The sequence below is a fragment of the Amia ocellicauda genome, chromosome 11 (assembly GCF_036373705.1).
Source record: "Amia ocellicauda isolate fAmiCal2 chromosome 11, fAmiCal2.hap1, whole genome shotgun sequence".
Classification (NCBI taxonomy): Eukaryota; Metazoa; Chordata; class Actinopteri; order Amiiformes; family Amiidae; genus Amia; species Amia ocellicauda.
The window spans coordinates 1,503,113-1,520,883 of NC_089860.1; the positions used below are offsets into that span (position 1 = coordinate 1,503,113).

Consider the following 17,771-nt stretch of genomic DNA (forward strand, 5'->3'; position numbering starts at 1 on the left):
TATGTGTTATGTGCCATTGCGCACAAACTTCCTGGAAGATTGAGGAAATTAACTGTGGTCCTTGATCTGAAAGAAGATATACAGGGGTTCCCCTCCTTGTAAAGATCTCCTTGATCACCATGTGAGAGATAATATCAGCAGATGCTTTACAGAGAAGAAACAGTTCAACCCACTTTGAGTAATAATCTACAAACAAAGTAAACATTATTCTGGGAACTTCCTTGGAAAAGGTCCCATTAGGTCTACTCTTTGCAATTCCCATGGTCTCTCTACAATGGTTTGTTGAAGTGTTCCAGCAGGTTTCCTTGTCTCAGGCTTATGAAGTTAGCATACCTTAATGTAGTTCATTATGTCAGTACACATTTGTGGCCAATAAGCCACTGCTGAATGCATTTGCAAGTCTTAAATCTGCCCAAATGTCCACATCATGATAAGCCTGCAAGATATGTGGACATAAGCAGTCTCGAATGTAGATCTGATGTAAGACTGCACAAAGTCAGAGTTTTCCTGTACACATTATTTTCAATGATTGTAAAGAAAGATGAAGCAGAGGTGTAATCACAATGTCCTCTTTTTCAAGGATTTCTTGATGGATTTGAGAATAATTGGTGAAGTATCCAGTAAAGAAGTGGGGCTAGATATTCATAGGGTTTGTGCACCACAAATAAATAAATAATAATGATTACAACAACATTAATAACAATAATTTGGACAGTAATGTTGCACTGTACACCCATAACAGCAACACCGACACATGTGAAGATACGCTGCAGGGTGACCGGGCTCACACAGACACAATTCGCTACCCTCATACGTTCATTCACTTATCATAGTGTAATGAAGCACTGCTGTGGAGGGGAACCCAGGTGTGGAGTGAGAGGTAGACAGGAACAGGCTGGGGTCAATGCCAGCAAGCAGTAATGTCCAGGAGAATCCAGAAGTCGTGGTCGATAAGGCAAGCAGGCGGCCAATGATCAGGCAAACAGGCTGGTAGGGAGAATCCAGGAATCGGTGGTCGAGGTACACTTGGAGGTCGTAAACAGGCAATCAATAGGAGAATACTGGGAAATGCAACTGGACAGAAGACAGGACTTAGCATTGAATGGGAGTCACAGAGGGGATTATATGTGTAGCAGAGGGAAGCAGAGTGCTGGTCCAATGGGTGTTTGTGGATGATACAACAAGTGCACATGGTCCTGAGGAATTTTAAGTGGCTTATTGCTGGGGAATATGAGGGTTTAGTATTCAGGTGATGATGACCTCTGTGTTGAGCTTGTGAATTGCGGGATGTGTGGGATGAAACAGTGACAGAAACCCCATCCTCACGAGCGGTTCCTGATGCAACAGGGGCTCGGCGGCAAGGGCGACCCCGGGGTCAGGGAGCTGTAGCCGTGGGATGATCACGGTGGAAGTCACTGAGTAAGGAGTGATCCAATATATCCGAGGCAGGGACCCAAGACTGCTCCTCAGGACCATACCCCTCCCAGTCCACCAGATACTGGAGACCGGTCTGCCAATGACAGGAGCGAAGGAGAGTCTGGGCGGTGTAGACAGGACCGTTGTCCAGCAGCATTGGAGGCAGGGGAGGCACTATAGGTGAGGCTGAAGAGACATGCGCAGGTTCAGAATCCTGATAAGGACTGGGCACGACAGGCTTAAGCAGGGAGACGTGGAATGTTGGCGAGATGCAATAGGATGGAGGCAGCTGCAAGCAGTATGCAAACGGGTTTACCTGGTGAACCATTTTAAAGGGCCCCATGAACCAAGGTCTGAGTTTCCGACAAGGGATATAAAAATGGATGTCCCTGGTGGAGAGCCACACCTCCTGTCCAGGAAGATATAGGGGAGCAGGCCGATGACAGCGATCTGCCTGGACCTTCTGACGGCAAAGAGCCTGTTGGAGACGGTTGTGCGCAGCTTGCCAAACCTCATCACTTAGTTGAAACCAGTCATCAACTGCAGGAACTTGTCATGTCTCCCCTGAACCCGGAAAGAAGGGAGGGTGATATCCCAGGACGCACTGGAAAGGGGTGAGGCTGGTGGAGGAACTGGTGAGGAAGATTTGCACATATTCGTCCTACGGCAAGTATCGACTCCAGTCCAGTTGAGAGGCGCTGCAGTAGGACCGAAGGAACCTGCCGATCTGATTCAGTATCTCCGTCTGTCCTTTTGATTGGGGATGATAGCCTGATGTGAGACTGAAATTAATTTGGAGAGACTTCATGAAGGCAAACCGTAAGGTGAACTGTGGACCCCGATCCGAGACGATATCCTCTGGTATCCCGTAACCACGAAAGACCTGGTTGAAAAGGAACTCTGCAGTCTCCAGGGCTGTGGGAAGTCCCTTCAAAGGAATGAGCTGGCATGCTTTAGAAAGCGATCCACAGCCACAAGGATGGTGGTGTTTTAGATTGTGCATACATCTGACATGCTGCCATGAACTGAACCACCTCCTGTGACAGTGCTGGCCACCAGAACTTCCTCTTTATTAGGGATATGGTCCGATGAACCCCAGGATGTTCAGATGCGGGAGAATAGTGGAGCCAGTGCATCAGTTGGGACCGCACCAAGGTGGGGACATAGGTTAGATGTGAGGGACAATTGGGAGGCACTGGGTCGGTGGACAGCGCCTGTTGAATTTGGGTCATGATGTCCCATCTAATAGGTGCCACAACACATGCAGGTGGTAGTATGTGGAAAGACAAACAGTGGCAGCATCGTACAACCTGGAAAACGCATCTGTCTTGGTGTTCTTGGATTCTGGTCAGTAGGTAAGGGTGAAATTAAAGCGTGTAAAGAATAGTGCCCTGTTGTGGGTTGAGCCATTTCACGGAGTGTATGTACTCCAGGTTGCAGTGGTCAGTAAGGACAAGAAAAGGATGATGAGCGCCCTCTAGCCAGTGGCACCACTCCTCAAACGACAGTTTGACAGCCAACAGTTCTCGGTTCCCGATGTCATAATTTCTTTTCGTTTCCTAGAAAAGAAGGCACAATGAATTAGCTTTTGTGGCTGGCCATGATGTTGTGATAAGACAGTCCCAACCCCAGAGACTGAAGAGTCCACTTCCATGACAAAGGGAAGCGAGGGGTCTGGATGCTTCAGGATGGGGGCTGTGGTGAAAATGATTTTGAGCTGTACAAAAACCAAGCGAGACTGCAGACGGATTCCCTTAGGAGAGAGGTTAATGGAGCACCAACTGAAGTGAAGTTCCTTATCAAACATGGATAGAAGTTGGCAAAGCGCAAGAATTGTGGCGTCGGGGTTGGGGCCCGTCCGTGACCACTTTCACCTTGTGGAGGTCCATATGCACACCATCGGCATCAATGATATATCCCAAGAAACTGACCCGCTCACGGTGGAACTTTTTCAGCTTTCACGTACAGGCCATTTTCAAGTAGGCTGCGCAGCACCTGGCGAACATGAGAGACATGAGAGGACAAGGTAGGGAAGAAGATAAGAATATCATCAATGTATACAATCACAAAGAGGTTAAGATAACTTCTCAGGACATTATTGACAAATGCCTGGAAAACTGAAGGGGCTTTGGCCAAACCAAATGGCATGACAAGATATTCATAATGTCCACTGCTGGTCAGAAAAGTAGTCTTCCACTCAGTACTTTCCATACTCTGATCAAGTTGTATTAATGAATGTGTGGTACAACATTCTAAGTACTAAAACAATAAAATACAAATAAAATAATAATTAAATCAGGTAACTGGCCATATTTACAAAGGGACAACCAGGCTATCAGTATTAGTAGAGCGTAAATTATATGTGCTGCTACTCCTATTGTGTTCTAATTCAGCCAGGTTGGGTGGCAAATTCTGTAACGATTTTGCATTAGGCTATATTAAATAGTTGGGTGCCAGGTAGGATTAGTACTACCACAACTTATCACACATACTTGGAATGAACCATATAAGAATAATATAATATAAGAAAGGACATACAGAAATACAAGACTACTGTAATTATGATGTGTGATTATGATGTTGTAGGAGTGACAGAAACATGGCTTACAGAAATTGATGGGGATGAAAGTTGAAAGGATACACACAGTTTAGGAGACAGGCATAATCGTGATCATAAAGGTGGTGGGGTAGCATTATATATCAGAAATGACATTGAGGCAGAAAAACTCAAATTAGATCATGCTAATGAAATGGTTTTAAACTTTTAAATTTTTGAATAAAATATCTGGAGGATTAATGGTAGGAGTGTGTTACAGACCACCCAATACAGATATTCAGAAAGATGTTGCATTGTACAATATAATCAGGACTGTATGTAGCAATGTCCTACTCGGAGAGACTGAGGGAACTGAACCTTTTCACCCAAGAAAAGAGGAGACTACATAGGGACTTGATTCAAGTCTTCAAAATCATGAAGGGGCATCCACCACATCAAACCAGAGGAGCTTTTCCAGATCTGCAGGGACACAATTGGAAATTGGGCTTCAAGGCATTCAAGACAGAAAACAGGAGACACTTCTTCACACAGAGAGTCATCACAATCTGGAACAAATCAGCGATGTAGTTGAAGCTGAAGACTTGGGAACATTCAAAAATAGACTGGATAGCATCCTTGGATCACTTAGTTATTAATTGACACCAAATGAGCATGATGGGTTGAAAGACCTCCTCTCATTTGTAAAGAGTCTTATGTTCTTATGTTCTTAAGGATATGTGTGTTATCCACTGCATGAGCACTTCCAAGTTCCACCACCAGAGGTCTCTCTTGCCCTTTTATTTTTTCCAGATCTCCGCTCCCCATCATTCAATCCTTCTGTCTAATTGATTCATTATCTCTGCCTGTCCATTGTTGCCCTCATTCAACCACCACAGTATATATAGCCCATTGTTCCATTTCCTCCTTGCAAAGTATTGTCTGTCAGTCCATTGTCTGCTCCATTACCAAGCCTTTAGATATTTGTTGTTTCCTGTCGAACCGTGTTTTTGACCCAAGCCTGCCTCCTGTTACCTGCCTTTTGGATTACCCACTCTAGTTTGCATGCCTGATCGATTGACCCTCTGCCCGTGACTACGACTATTGTCTTTTTCCTCTGGCTGTCTTAACCGGAATCCATATCCACACCTGAATCCACATCCTAACTGTATTCCCCGGTACACCACTGTTACAATATGGCTGTTATAATGGGGGATTTCAGTTTCCCAAACATAGACTGGGAAAACCCAGTTGGGACTACAGAAGCAGAAATATAAATGGTTGAGATGGTAAATGACTGCTCAATTTGTCAGGGAACCAACCAGAGAGAGTGTATGCATTGATTTCACATTTTCAAATGATAAAGATAGAATCAGAAGGGCATTAGTTAAAGAACCAATGGAGAACTGTGATCACAATATGGTTAGCTTTGAGGCATACTTTCAAAAGACAAGGAACAAGTCTAAAACAATGGTCTACAATTTTAGAAAAGCAAACCTTGAAGGTATTAGAAGAATTAGACTGGGGCACACTGGATACAAATTCAGTCAAAAACGGATGGTTATATTTCAAGAATATACTACTATAGAGGCTCAGGATAAATGTGTACCAAAACTTGAGCAAACAGGACCAAAAAATATTGGCCAAAATGGTTTAATAGAGGTATGCAAAACAATATAAAGAGAAAGAAAATAGCACATACACAAGAGAGTATATAGCACTATAAAGAGATGTTAAGAGAGGCATCAGGAAAGCAAAGAGGGAAATTGAAAGTAACATCAATCTAAAAGCATAGCTAAAATGAATGCAAAGAGATTTTTTCAACTATGACAGCTAGAGGTCAATAAAGGAGGAAGTGAAACAGCTAAAGGCTCAAAATGCATGTATCTTAGAAAACAAACAAGATGTTGCAAATGTTTAAATGAGTATTTCACAGAGGTTTTTACAAACGAAAAACAAATAACATGCCACAGGTTAACAATCAGTCCAGTCAAACTCAGATCAGGATAAGTGACAGATCAGGATAAATGATGAAGAGGTACTAAAGGGATTAGCAGAATAAAAAATGAACAAATCACCTGGGCCAGATGGTATATTCCCAACAGTACTTAAAGAAATTAGGGAAATTATTTATTGGTTGATAATTAAAATATTCCAAATGACACTTAGAACATAGTATGTGCCAACTGATTGGAAAACTACAAATATCATGCCTAACCACTAGAAGGGGACAAAACCGACCAATCAGTCTCACCTGTATTACTTTAATACTCCCATGTAGACACCTGGTCTGCACATCAACAACAACCCCCCCCACGCCCCCAGAACGCACTTCGTTGGCTCCCAGAACTGCACTACCCCCCGGACCGTACTTTATTGGGACCCAGACTTCACCAGCCGTCACCCCCCTGGGTAAAAGTCCAGGGCCGTTTTTTGGTCCCAGTCTGCCCCTGGATACGATATACTTTGATTTTCAGAAAGCTTTCAACAAGGTTCCGCACCAAAGACTGATCCTAAAATTGGAAGTTCTAGATATTCAGGGTAATGTAAGTAGAGGATTATGAACTGGTTGATGTAAAGGAAACAGAGGGTATTGATAAGAGGAGCTTCTTCTAACTGGAGTGAGGTTGTTAGTGGAGTTCCACAGGGATCAGTACTTGGGCCTTTGCTTTTCATAATCTGTATTAATGATCTGAACTCTGGAATAGTTAGCAAACTTGTCAAATTTGCAGATGATACTAAAATAGGTGGCTCAGCAGATACAATCTGGGCAGCACAGGTTAATCAAAGGGACTTGGATAATATTCAGTTGTGGGCTGACAGCTGGCAGATGTAATTCAATGTTGACAAGTGCAAGGTATTACATGCAGGTAAAAAAAATGTCCACTATAATTACACCATTGGAAGGATAGAACTGGAAGAAGTAATGCATGAGAAAGACCTAGGAGTTTATGTCGACTAATCACTTTCCCCATCCAAACAATGTGGGGAAGCAATAAAAAAAGTAAACTAAATGCTAGGGAATATTGTCAAAAGTGTAGAATTTAAAACAAGGGAAGTAATGTTAAGACTGTAGTTAAGACTAGTTAGAGCTCATCTGGAATACTGTGTACAGTTCAGGGTACCTTCAAGAAAGATATCGCTGCTCTAGAGGCAGTTCGGAGTAGAGCAACCAGACTTATTCCAGGTTTGAAGGGAATGTCCTACTCAGAGAAACTGAGGGAACTGAACCTTTTCACCCTGGAACAGAGAAGACTACATGCCACCCCCCCCCACCCACCCCTCGACTTGTTTTTAGTGTTCAAAATCATGAAAGGCATAGACCACATCAAACCAGAGAAGTTTTTCCAAATCCAGGGACCCAAATGGAAATTGGGCTTCAAGGCATTTGAGATAGAAAACAGGAGACACTTCTTCACACAGAATTGTTACAATCTGGAACAAACTCTCCCCAGCGATGTGGTTGAAGCCAACAACTTGGGAACATTCAAAAATAGAGTGGACATGATCCTTGTATCACTTAGTTATTAGTGGACACAAAATGAGCATGATGGTTTGAATAGCCTCCTCTCGTTTTTAAACTTTCTTATGTTATTATTATACATAAACCAATTTCATAAATATAACAGTTGATCATTTAGGTTTTAAGTTCCCCGCCCACCCAGAGTTGGGTCAATGTCCATTTAAAGAATGGTTTGAATAAAGTCACTCCAACCAAATCCTGGGTTTTCAGTTTTCCTCTTCAGAAGACTTTGTTTAAAACTCAGTTTAAGACTTCTTTATCCAGTTCAGGAACATTCAGAGTCCATCTTCTGTCACCAAAAAAAAAAACAAAAAAAACTGCTTTGCTCTTAAATGACAAAATTGTTTAGAAATCCATTTAAACAGTTTTGGTAGTTTTACAATCCATAAAACCTGCTTTGCATTTTCTCTCTCTCATCTCTATACATGCTTCAGGTGTGCGTCTCTCTCTAGGTGTATCTGCTATGCCATTATGCCTTCAAAAGTGCCCCGGAAGAATAGGAAGTCTTAAAGTGGCAGCCCCCTTAGCGGACCATCACAAGATATATGAGATGGGGAAAGAAGCAAAACCAAAGTTTAATTTCATTGATGAAGTGCTCATCGTAACTAAGTCCCAGCAAAATAAATAAATATTGCCTAATTGTAGCATCTGTCATACTAGAGCAGATCGGGGTGGTGTACCCATGTGCGAGGCAAACAGGTGAAAGGGAAGGAGAGGATAGGATACAATACTGGTAAGCTAGTTAGAAGGAGCATCCAGGAGTTGGGTTCAAAAGGTCAGTCAATTGGGCAAACAGGGCAGGGAGGAAAATCCAAAAAACAGCAACGAAGAACAAGGCAGGGTCTGGTACACATGTACATATAAACACTTGGAAAGGCTCAGAGTTGTCACAAAAAGTTGGGAGAAGGAGGTTTAAATACATGGGTGAATGAGGAAGGAGACAAGGGTCAGGTGAGAACACTGATTCAATAATGAAGAGAAGGGAGACAGAATCAGGGAGAAAGCTGGAGCATCTAGCAGAGATGCTCAAGCTGAAGACCTGGCACTAACATTTATTGACTGGAAAGAAACTGCCTCTGAAAATAAGGTGTAGTCCTGTTATGACTGTTCTTCATACAAAAATGTATTTTTTTTTTTCCAGTATGCTGTTGTTTTCAAAACGCCCAGGTACTTTCACCCTTACATCAAGCAGCCCACCTCTGTGTTTGTGCAGCTGAGGCGGAGATCTGATGGAGAAACCAGTGAACCCAAACCTTTCATTTATTTCCCACAGAAAACAGGTAAAACAGTTGTATAAGTCAGGAAACCCCTTAAAAGGACTATGGGAAGTTGCATAAGCAGTGGATTGTGTGAATAATTTTAAACAAAGCTGCAGATAAGCCCCTGTGCTCTGTCACTCAGGCCAGCCCTCCACCTTGCATGCTACCTCAGTACTCACAGATTCAGTCTCTTGTCTATCACTGGATGTGTGAGTAATCAAATTGTATGCAAAAGCTCTCTACATACTGCTTAGAAAAATATTTATTTAAATACTAATTTTTAATTATATCAATTTTATTATTAATATTTTTGTTTGTTCATGGGGCTCTATGATTTTTCTTTGGAGACATATTATTATAATACATATATAGACGGGTGACAAATTAAAGGAACAACCTGAATAAATGAGTGGAGGAACATAGCAAATGCAGATACCTCCAAACAGGTGTACTGCATGATTCAATTAAGCAATTAACATCCTATCATGCTCTGTGGCATGTATAGAAATGCTGAGCAGGCCCAGTTGACCTTGATTTTGCATCAAGATGGCAAGAGAAAAGGATCTAAGTGACTTTGAAAAAGGGGTCATTATTGGAACATGAATGGCAGGAGCTTCAGTCACAAAGACTGCTCAACTGGCTAGTGTTTCAATAGGAACAGTGACTAAAGTTACATCTGCCTTTAGGTCTAAGGGAAAGACATCAGTTAATAGGGTTGGAAATTGTTGTTGAGAGCACACATTTGATGATCGTGATGCTCGTGCATTACTCTGATATCTAAGGAAAAACTCTTTCCCAGGTGACTGAGAATGTCAATGCAGGACCATTGAGAACTACACAGAGAGGGATATTATAGTAAGATTGCAGTGCAAGTGCTGTCACTAAATGTGGACATTCCGGTAGGCCTCGGTGTGTAGTCCCCACGACCCCGGTGATGGTGCCTCAATGCCTGATGCTTGGTGCTCAGTGCAATCAGGGCTGCAGTAGTGCTCCACAGCCTTGGTGGGCGGTGCTCTCATTGCAGGGATCCAGTGCATTGCTGTATCATTTAATAATATTATAAATATATAATGTTTATATATTAATATGTATTCCTATATCTCTGTATCTGTTATTATTATTATTTATTTATTTATTTATTTATTTATTCTTGGCAGATGCCCTTATCCAGGGCGACTTACAACATAAGTGCAATACAAAGTGCAAGAATACAGTTAAGTACAAGGCATCAAACATTGCAAATTCAAATTTACATTAAACAAAGCAATTCAAGATATAATACATTTATACAGTTAACTACAGTAAGTGCGGACATACATCCTGGAAAGTAAAGCTAAGTGCCGTCAAGATGTAAGATCACAGTCAAGGGTTACGGGAAAGGGAGCAAGGAGGAAATCAATCAATAATGCAAGAAGCATGATAAAATGCTATGAAGTGCTATCTAGCGGGGATTAAAAAGACTAAAGTACTGTCTGAAAAGATGTGTCTTGAGTAAGCGCCGGAAGGAGGTTAAAGACTCTGCTGTTTTGACTTCGGTGGGAAGGTCGATCCACCACTTAGGGGCCAGGGTTGAGAAGGAGCGGGCTCTGGAGGAAGGAGAGTTGAGAGGAGGCAGAGTTAGTCTTCTGGCACTGGAAGACTACAGTGGTCTGGAGGGGATGTATGGAGAGACGAGTGACTGAAGGTAGCTTGGTGCAGTGTGGTCGAGACAGCGGTAGGTGAGGGTCAAAGTCTTGAACTGAATGCGTGCCGGTATCGGGAGCCAGTGGAGGGAGCGGAGCAGTGGAGTAGCGTGTATGAATCGGGGCAGAGAGAATACCAGACGAGCCGCAGAGTTCTGGATGAGCCGGAGTGGACGGGTAGTGGATGCAGGCAGGCCGGCCAGGAGGGAGTTGCAGTAGTCCAGGCGGGAGAGGACCAGTGACTGGACGAGCAGCTGAGTCGAGTAGTCTGTGAGGAGGGGACGGATTCGGTGTATGTTGCTCAGGAAGAATCTACAGGTGCGTGTACGCGTGGTGATGTGCTGGGTGTAGGAGAGCACAGGATTGAGGGTGACTCCTAGATTTTTAGTGGAAGAAGAAGGAGAGAGTGTGGTGGATTCCAAGGGGATTGAGATGGAGAGATGCGATTTGGAGAGATTGAGCTTGAGGTGGTGCAAGTGCATCCAGGCGGAGATAGCAGACAAACAGGAAGAGATGCGAGAGGGGATGAGAGGGTCAGAAGAGGGAAAAGACAGGAAGATCTGGGCATCATCTGCGTAGGAGTGGTAGGAGCCCAGGGAGCGAGTGTAGAGAGAGAACAGGAGGGGGCCCAGGATGGAGCCTTGGGTTACGCCTGTGAGGAGAGGTTGGGGGGTGGATGAGGAACCTCGCCATGTCACTTGGTAGGTCCGGTCGCTGAGGTAGGAGGAGAACCAGGTGAAAGCAGTCCCAGAAATTCCAAGGTCAGCGAGGCAGGAAAGGAGGATGGAGTGATTGACAGTGTCAAATGCTGCGGAGAGATCAAGGAGGATGAAGACTGAGGAGAGAGAGGCCGTCCGAGCACAGCTGAGGGTGACTGCCAGGAGAGCTGTCTCACTGGAGTGAGCTGTGCGGAAGCCGGATTGCAGAGGATCAAGGAGTGAGTGTTGGGACAGAAAGTCAGAGAGCTGACGGTGGACCGCCCGCTTGAGAGTCTTTGAGAGGAAGGTGAGTAGGGAGACAGGGCGGTAGTTCTGGGGAGAGGTGGCGTCAAGGGTTGGTTTCTTGAGGAGTGGGATGACAGCAGCTTGTTTAAATGCCGAGGGGAAACAGCCAGAGAGGAGTGAGGAAGGGGAGTAGATCAGGAGCGGTCGCTTGGAGGAGGCAAGAAGGGAGAGGGTCCAGGGCACACGTTGTAGGTTTGTGACGTAGGAGGAGAGCGGAAACGTCAGAGTCCAAGAGAGGTGAGAATGAAGAAAAGGAAGCTTGGTCGGTGGGAGGTTTGGGTGTGATGGGAGAGAAGGGGGGACTGTTGAAGAGCTTGTGGATGTCTGCAATCTTGGAGGAGGAGAAGGAGGCAAAATCATCAGCAGTGAGAGATGAGGGAGGAGGAGGGGGAGGGGGGCTAAGGAGGGAGGAGAAGGTGGAGTAGAGTTTGCTGGAGGTTGTTGACAGTGGATTCAAAGAGTGATTGGAAGTAAGATTTCTTGGCTGAGGTGAGGGAGGAGGAGAATGTAGACAGTAATGAGCAGTAGAATTCGAGGGCAGCTGGGAGTTTTGCCCTTTTCCACTTCCGTTCGGCGTCACGCAGACTAGTTCGGGTTGAGCGGAGAACAGCAGAGAGCCAAGGCTGAGGAGGGGAGGGACGGGCAGGACGAGACGTGAGAGGACAGAGAGAGTCAAGTGAGGAGGTGAGGGAGGAGAACAAAGAGGTGGGAGCACAGTTGACAGATAGATGGGAAAAACATTAAATGGAACGTAAGAGAGTGAGGGCAGTCGAAGCAAGTGTGGAGGGGGAGACAGAGCAGAGATTATGGCGGAAGGTGACAGGGAGTGGGTGGAGTGGGGAGGGATGGAAGGCAAAAGGGAGAAGGAGATTAAGTGGTGGTCTGAGATGTCCATGGGTGTTACGGAGAGTGTCGAAAGGGAGCAGCCTCTAGATAAGACGAGGTCTAGCTGGCAGCCAGCCCTGTGAGTAGGGGGAGACAGGGAGAGAGAGAAGTTGAAGGAGTGAAGTAGAGGAAGAAATCTGGCACAGTGGGATGGATTGGAGAGGTGGATGTAGAAGTCTCCCAGGAGGATGGTAGGTGAGGACAACGAGGGGAGGGAGGAGAGAAGAAAGTCGAGTTCATCCAGGAAGGAGGCGAGTGGACTGGGAGGACGGTAGAGAACTAGAAGAAGAGGTGAGAGGGAGAGGTGAGTTCCACTGCATGGAATTCAAAGCTGTGGGTCGTGATAGAGGAGAGAGAGGGGGGGACAGAGAAGAGGAGAGAAGGGGAGAGCAGGAGCCCTGTTCCTCCTCCCCGCCCGGTAAGATGAGGGGAGTGGGACAGGACAAAGAGAGAGGCTAAGGCAGGGAGTGGTTGAGTTGTCCGGGGAGATCCTTGTCTCTGTGAGAGCGAGGAAATCCAGGGAGTGGTGGGAGGCGAAGGTGGAGGTGAAATCGGCTTTGTTGAAAGCTGAGTGGCAGTTCCACTGGCCTCCAGAGAGTGGAGTAGAGGGGAGGGAGGAGGGGAGAGGCAGAGAGATGAGGTTAGAGGGATTAGGGAAGCAATGGCATGCAGGTGCATGCCGAGAAGACGGAGAGAGCACGACAGGAATCAGAGATCGTCATGGCTGCCTGCTGTTGCTGTTGCTGTGCGGCGTCTCCTCACAGTCTTCTCCTCACTGGAGCTAGAGTAATTGCCCTTTGGAGATGGGGCACTGAGGCTGCTGGCGCTGACTGCTGGCGCAGAGGGCCAGGGGGCTGTTAAATACAGTACTTCACCTGTAACTAATTAGGACAGCGCACACCTGCGTTGCATTTGAATGACACAAGGCTGTCAGGATGGCCCTCCCTCCCATGCAGGACTGTTAATAGCACAATTAATGGCCGCTTTATAACTGAATACAGACAAAGACCATGCCAGAAACACGCAGTTACACTGAACAATAGCTTGTATTAATGCTAAATAAATGCTAAATAATCACAGCTTACAATTTAACACTTCTGATTTACAGAAAGTGCATGTCAAGTGTGCTACGTAAGTTGCTAAATTAACTAACAAACAGTTGCAGCTCTTATTACAATAAAGGTGCAAGATATATAATTCGTAGCTAAACAAGTAACCACGTAAACAATTATTGTGTGCATCCACCACTGTAATGCTGGACCTTTCACCTCTGGCAAAGAATACAACCCCAGCCTGCCTCCAGATGGACTCATTGTGGATGCAGTAATGGTGTCTCTCCCATCGATGTTGGTGGAGCCCCAGGATTTTACCTGCCCCAACAAGCAGTGCAAGGTCTCTGAGGATCTTCTGCAGAAGGCCTACTTCACATAGGCTCAGGCAACTAGGCTGTTGAACACCAGCAGCCTGCTGGCCCTGTGTACATCAGGCACTAGCACCAGATACAGCCCCTCACAGAGATCTGACGTCCGCAATGGACACCCTGGTTGAGCCTTAGCCTTTCTGATTGCAGCAAAATGCCATTTCTGATTGACTCAGGCCAAGTATGTACCTAACTGGATAGGGCCTTACATATTTCATCTTATATTCATCGCTTTTTCTGAGGCCATGGTTTAGGCCCTCTAAGCTCAGGAGCGGTCTCTGTATCCAGGACCTCGCCCAGGGGCATTCGAGAAGACTTCGGCAGTTAATCCAACTGTGTGGCCAGCCCGGGCTGCAGGCCCAACCACATCCTTCACCCCTATCTGCCCCTAGACCCTGGAAGCTTCTAGTAACCTCTGACAGGATGCCTGGGTGCTCAAAATTATACAAATCAGCGATTCCTTGTGTGATGAAACTCTGTTTTGCTGCCCTCTTTTGGGTGTATTGGTATGTTTTGTGTTCTTTCTTTTTCCTTCTCACCCAGGTGAGATTCCTAAATGAGATTCCACCCATCCGTTGATAAGTTGATGGTGTACACCTGACCAGCAGGGATATATGCCGAGATTGAGGACTGGAATAGAAGAGGCCTTTGTTTTGTTCCCAATACTAGAAAGATGCAGTAATTGTTTTTTTGTTTGTTTGTCATTCTTTGTTTTTGCTCTCTCCTGTTGGCTCCATGGCCTCACTTTTTGTTTTGTACACTGTTTGCTTGCATTAGAGGTATTTTAAACAAAACTTGAACATATTGTAGAGCATTACTTAGCAAATATTACTAAATATTTTTGTTTATGCTGCTGTCGTTCATTGTCGACCTCTACCTTTGTTTGTTTGTGTTTTTTATTAGAAAGGCTAGAAGAGTAGCCAACCCCTGGAAGATTATACTTTTACCATTTGTTGTTTTTCGGCATCCTAAGATAAGAAGCCTTTTTTTTGTTTTCTCAGCTGAGAGGGCCCTCCATATTCTCTGGGATTTAGTTTAACATACAGTGAGAGAAAAAAGTATTTGATCCCCTGCTGATTTTGTACGTTTGCCCACTGACAAAGAAATGATCAGATCACACAGTGTGTTCTAGTGACAAGGAGACCCGCATGGTATCTTGCCTGCCTGGTGCTCAGGTTGCAGATCTCCCTAAACTAGTAGACGGGCTACTGGCCAAAGCCGGGGGGAATCCACTGGTCATGGTCCACATTGGAAGCAGTGACATAGGAAAAGGTATGACAGAGGTTCTGCAAGACAAATTTAAAGAGTTAGGAACAAAACTAAAGAGCAGAACCTCAACGGTAGTTTTCTCTGAAATACTTCCGGTACCACGTGCCAGGCCAGGGAGACAGGCAGAGATTAGAAAGTTTAACACGTGGTTGAAAGCTTGGTGTACGGAAGAGGGGTTTAGGTTTTTGGAGCATTGGTCTTTCTTCTGGGATAGATGGGACCTGTACAAACTGGACGGTCTACATCTAAACAGAAGGGGGGCTAATGCATTGGGAGAGCGTATGTGCAGTGAAATTGAGAATCATTTAAACTAGGAACCAGGGGGGCAGGGAGCTCTGACAATGGGAGATGTTCCAATAAGGAAAGAAAACCAAGGGAAACTGCCAGTAGGAAAGTCCTGAAATGTTTGTACCTCAATGCCAGGAGTATAAGGAACAAGATGTTAGACTTGGAAGCCACAGTGCTGGCGTGTGACTATGATGCTGTAGGAGTGACAGAAACATGGCTTACAGAAAATGATGGGGATGAATACAAGTTGGAAGGATACACACAGTTTAGGAGAGACAGGCAAAATCGAAGAGGGGGTGGGGTAGCATTATATGTGAAAAATGACATTGAGGCAGAAGAACTTGTATTAGATCCCAGTAACGGAACAGAATCTTTGTGGGTGAAACTTTTGAACAAGAGATCTGGAGGATTAGCGGTAGGAGTGTGTTACAGGCCACCAAACTCAGATTTTCAGAAAGATGTTGCATTGTACAGTGTAATCAGGACTGCATGTAGCAAGGATGTGGCTGTTATAATGGGGGATTTCAATTTCCCAAACTTAGACTGGGAAAGCCCAGTGGGGACTACAGAAGCAGAAATAGAAATGGTTGAGATGGTAAATGACTGCTTTCTAACTCAATTTGTCAGGGAACCAACCAGAGAGAGCACATGTATTGACTTTTCAAATGACCAAGATAGAGTCAGGGGGACAGTAGTTAGAGAACCAATGGCAAATTGTGATCACAATATGGTTAGCTTTGAGGCATTCTTTCAAAAAACAAGGTCCAAGTCTAAAACAATGGTCTACAATTTTAGAAAAGCAAACCTTGAAGGTATGAGACGGCAATTAGAAGAGGTAGACTGGAGCACACTGGATACAGAGTTAGTTGAAAATGGATGGGTATATTTTAAGAATATACTACTTGAGGCTCAGGAGCAATTTGTACCAAAACTTAGCAAACTGAGGAACAAAAAACACTGGCCAAAATGGTTTAATAGAGGTATGCAAAAAAATATAAAGAGGAAGAAAATGTTGTATAGCGCATACAAAAGGGATGGTGACGAATCAAAATACATAGAATATGTTGAGCTGCAAAGAGATCTTAAGAAAGGGATCAGGAAAGCAAAGAGGGAAATAGAAAGAAACATAGCTTTTGGAGCTAAAACCAATGCAAAGAGCTTTTTTCAATATTTGTTCAATGTAAGTAGATGGATTATGAACTGGTTGATGTATAGGAAACAGGGTGTCAATTAAAGGAGTCACTTCTAACTGGAGTGAGGTTTTTAGTGGAGTTCCACAGGGATCAGTACTAGGGCCTTTGCTTTTTCTAATCTATATTAATGATCTGGACTCTGGGATAGTTAGCAAACGTCAAATGATACTAAAATAGGTGGCTCAGCAGATACAATCTTGGCAGCACAGGCTATTCAGAGGGACTTAGATAATATTCAGTTGTGGGCTGACACTCAATTCAATGTGGACAAGTGCAAGGTAATACATGCAGGTAACAAAAATGTCCACTATAATAACACTATGGGAGGTACAGATCTAGATGAAGTAACGCATGAGAAAGACCTAGGAGTCTATGTGGACTCCTCACTTTCTCCATCCAAGCAATGTGTGGAAGCAATAAAAAAGGCAAACAGAATGCTAGGGTATATTGTCAAAAGTGTAGAATTTAAAACAAGGGAAGTAATGTTAAGACTGTACAATGCACTAGTTAGACCTCATCTGGAATACTGTACAGTTCTGGGCACCACACTTCAAGAAGGATATTGCTGCTTTAGAGGCAGTTCAGAGGAGAGCAACCAGACCTATTCCAGGTCTGAAGGGAAAGTCCTACTCGGAGAGACTGAGGGAACTGAACCTTTTCACCCTGGAACAGAGGAGACTACGTGGGGACTTGATCCAAGTCTTTAAAATCATGAAAGGCATCGACCACATCAAACAAGAGGAGCTTTTCCAGATCAGCAAGGACACACGCACCCGGGGACATTCAAAACAGAAAACAGGAGACACTACTTTACACAGAGAGTAGTCACAATCTGGAATAAACTACCCAGCGATGTGGTTGAAGCTGAAAGTTTGGGAACATTTAAAAATACTCTGGATAGGATCCTTGGATCACTTAGATATTAATGAACACCAAACGAGCACGATGGGTCGAATGGCCCCCTCTCGTTTGTAAACTTTCTTATGTTCTTATGTCTATAATTTTAATGGTAGGTGTATTTTAACAGTGAGAGACAGAATAACAACAACAAAAATCAGGAAAAACCCATTTCAAAAAAGTTATAAATTGATTTGCATGTTAATGAGGGAAATAAGTATTTGAATCCTTCGACTTAGTACTTGGTGGCAAAACCCTTGTAATCAATCACAGAGGTCAGACGTTTCTTGTAGTTGGCCACCAGGTTTGCACACATCTCAGGAGGGATTTTGTCCCACTCCTCTTTGCAGATCCTCTCCAAGTCATTAAGGTTTCGAGGCTGATGTTTGGCAACTCGAACCT

General features: G+C 44.4%; 1 protein-coding gene across 2 annotated transcripts in view; it reads left to right on the forward strand.

Moving 5' to 3' along the window:
• The window catches only part of LOC136762823 (nuclear factor NF-kappa-B p105 subunit), a 59,639-nt gene that overhangs the window by 26,436 nt on the left and 15,432 nt on the right, over positions 1-17,771 (forward strand). For both annotated transcript variants that reach the window (XM_066716362.1, XM_066716363.1), the window contains one exon: positions 8,614-8,752. In XM_066716362.1, coding sequence (XP_066572459.1) covers positions 8,614-8,752 — 139 coding nt within the window. The remainder of the gene's footprint in view (positions 1-8,613; positions 8,753-17,771) is intronic.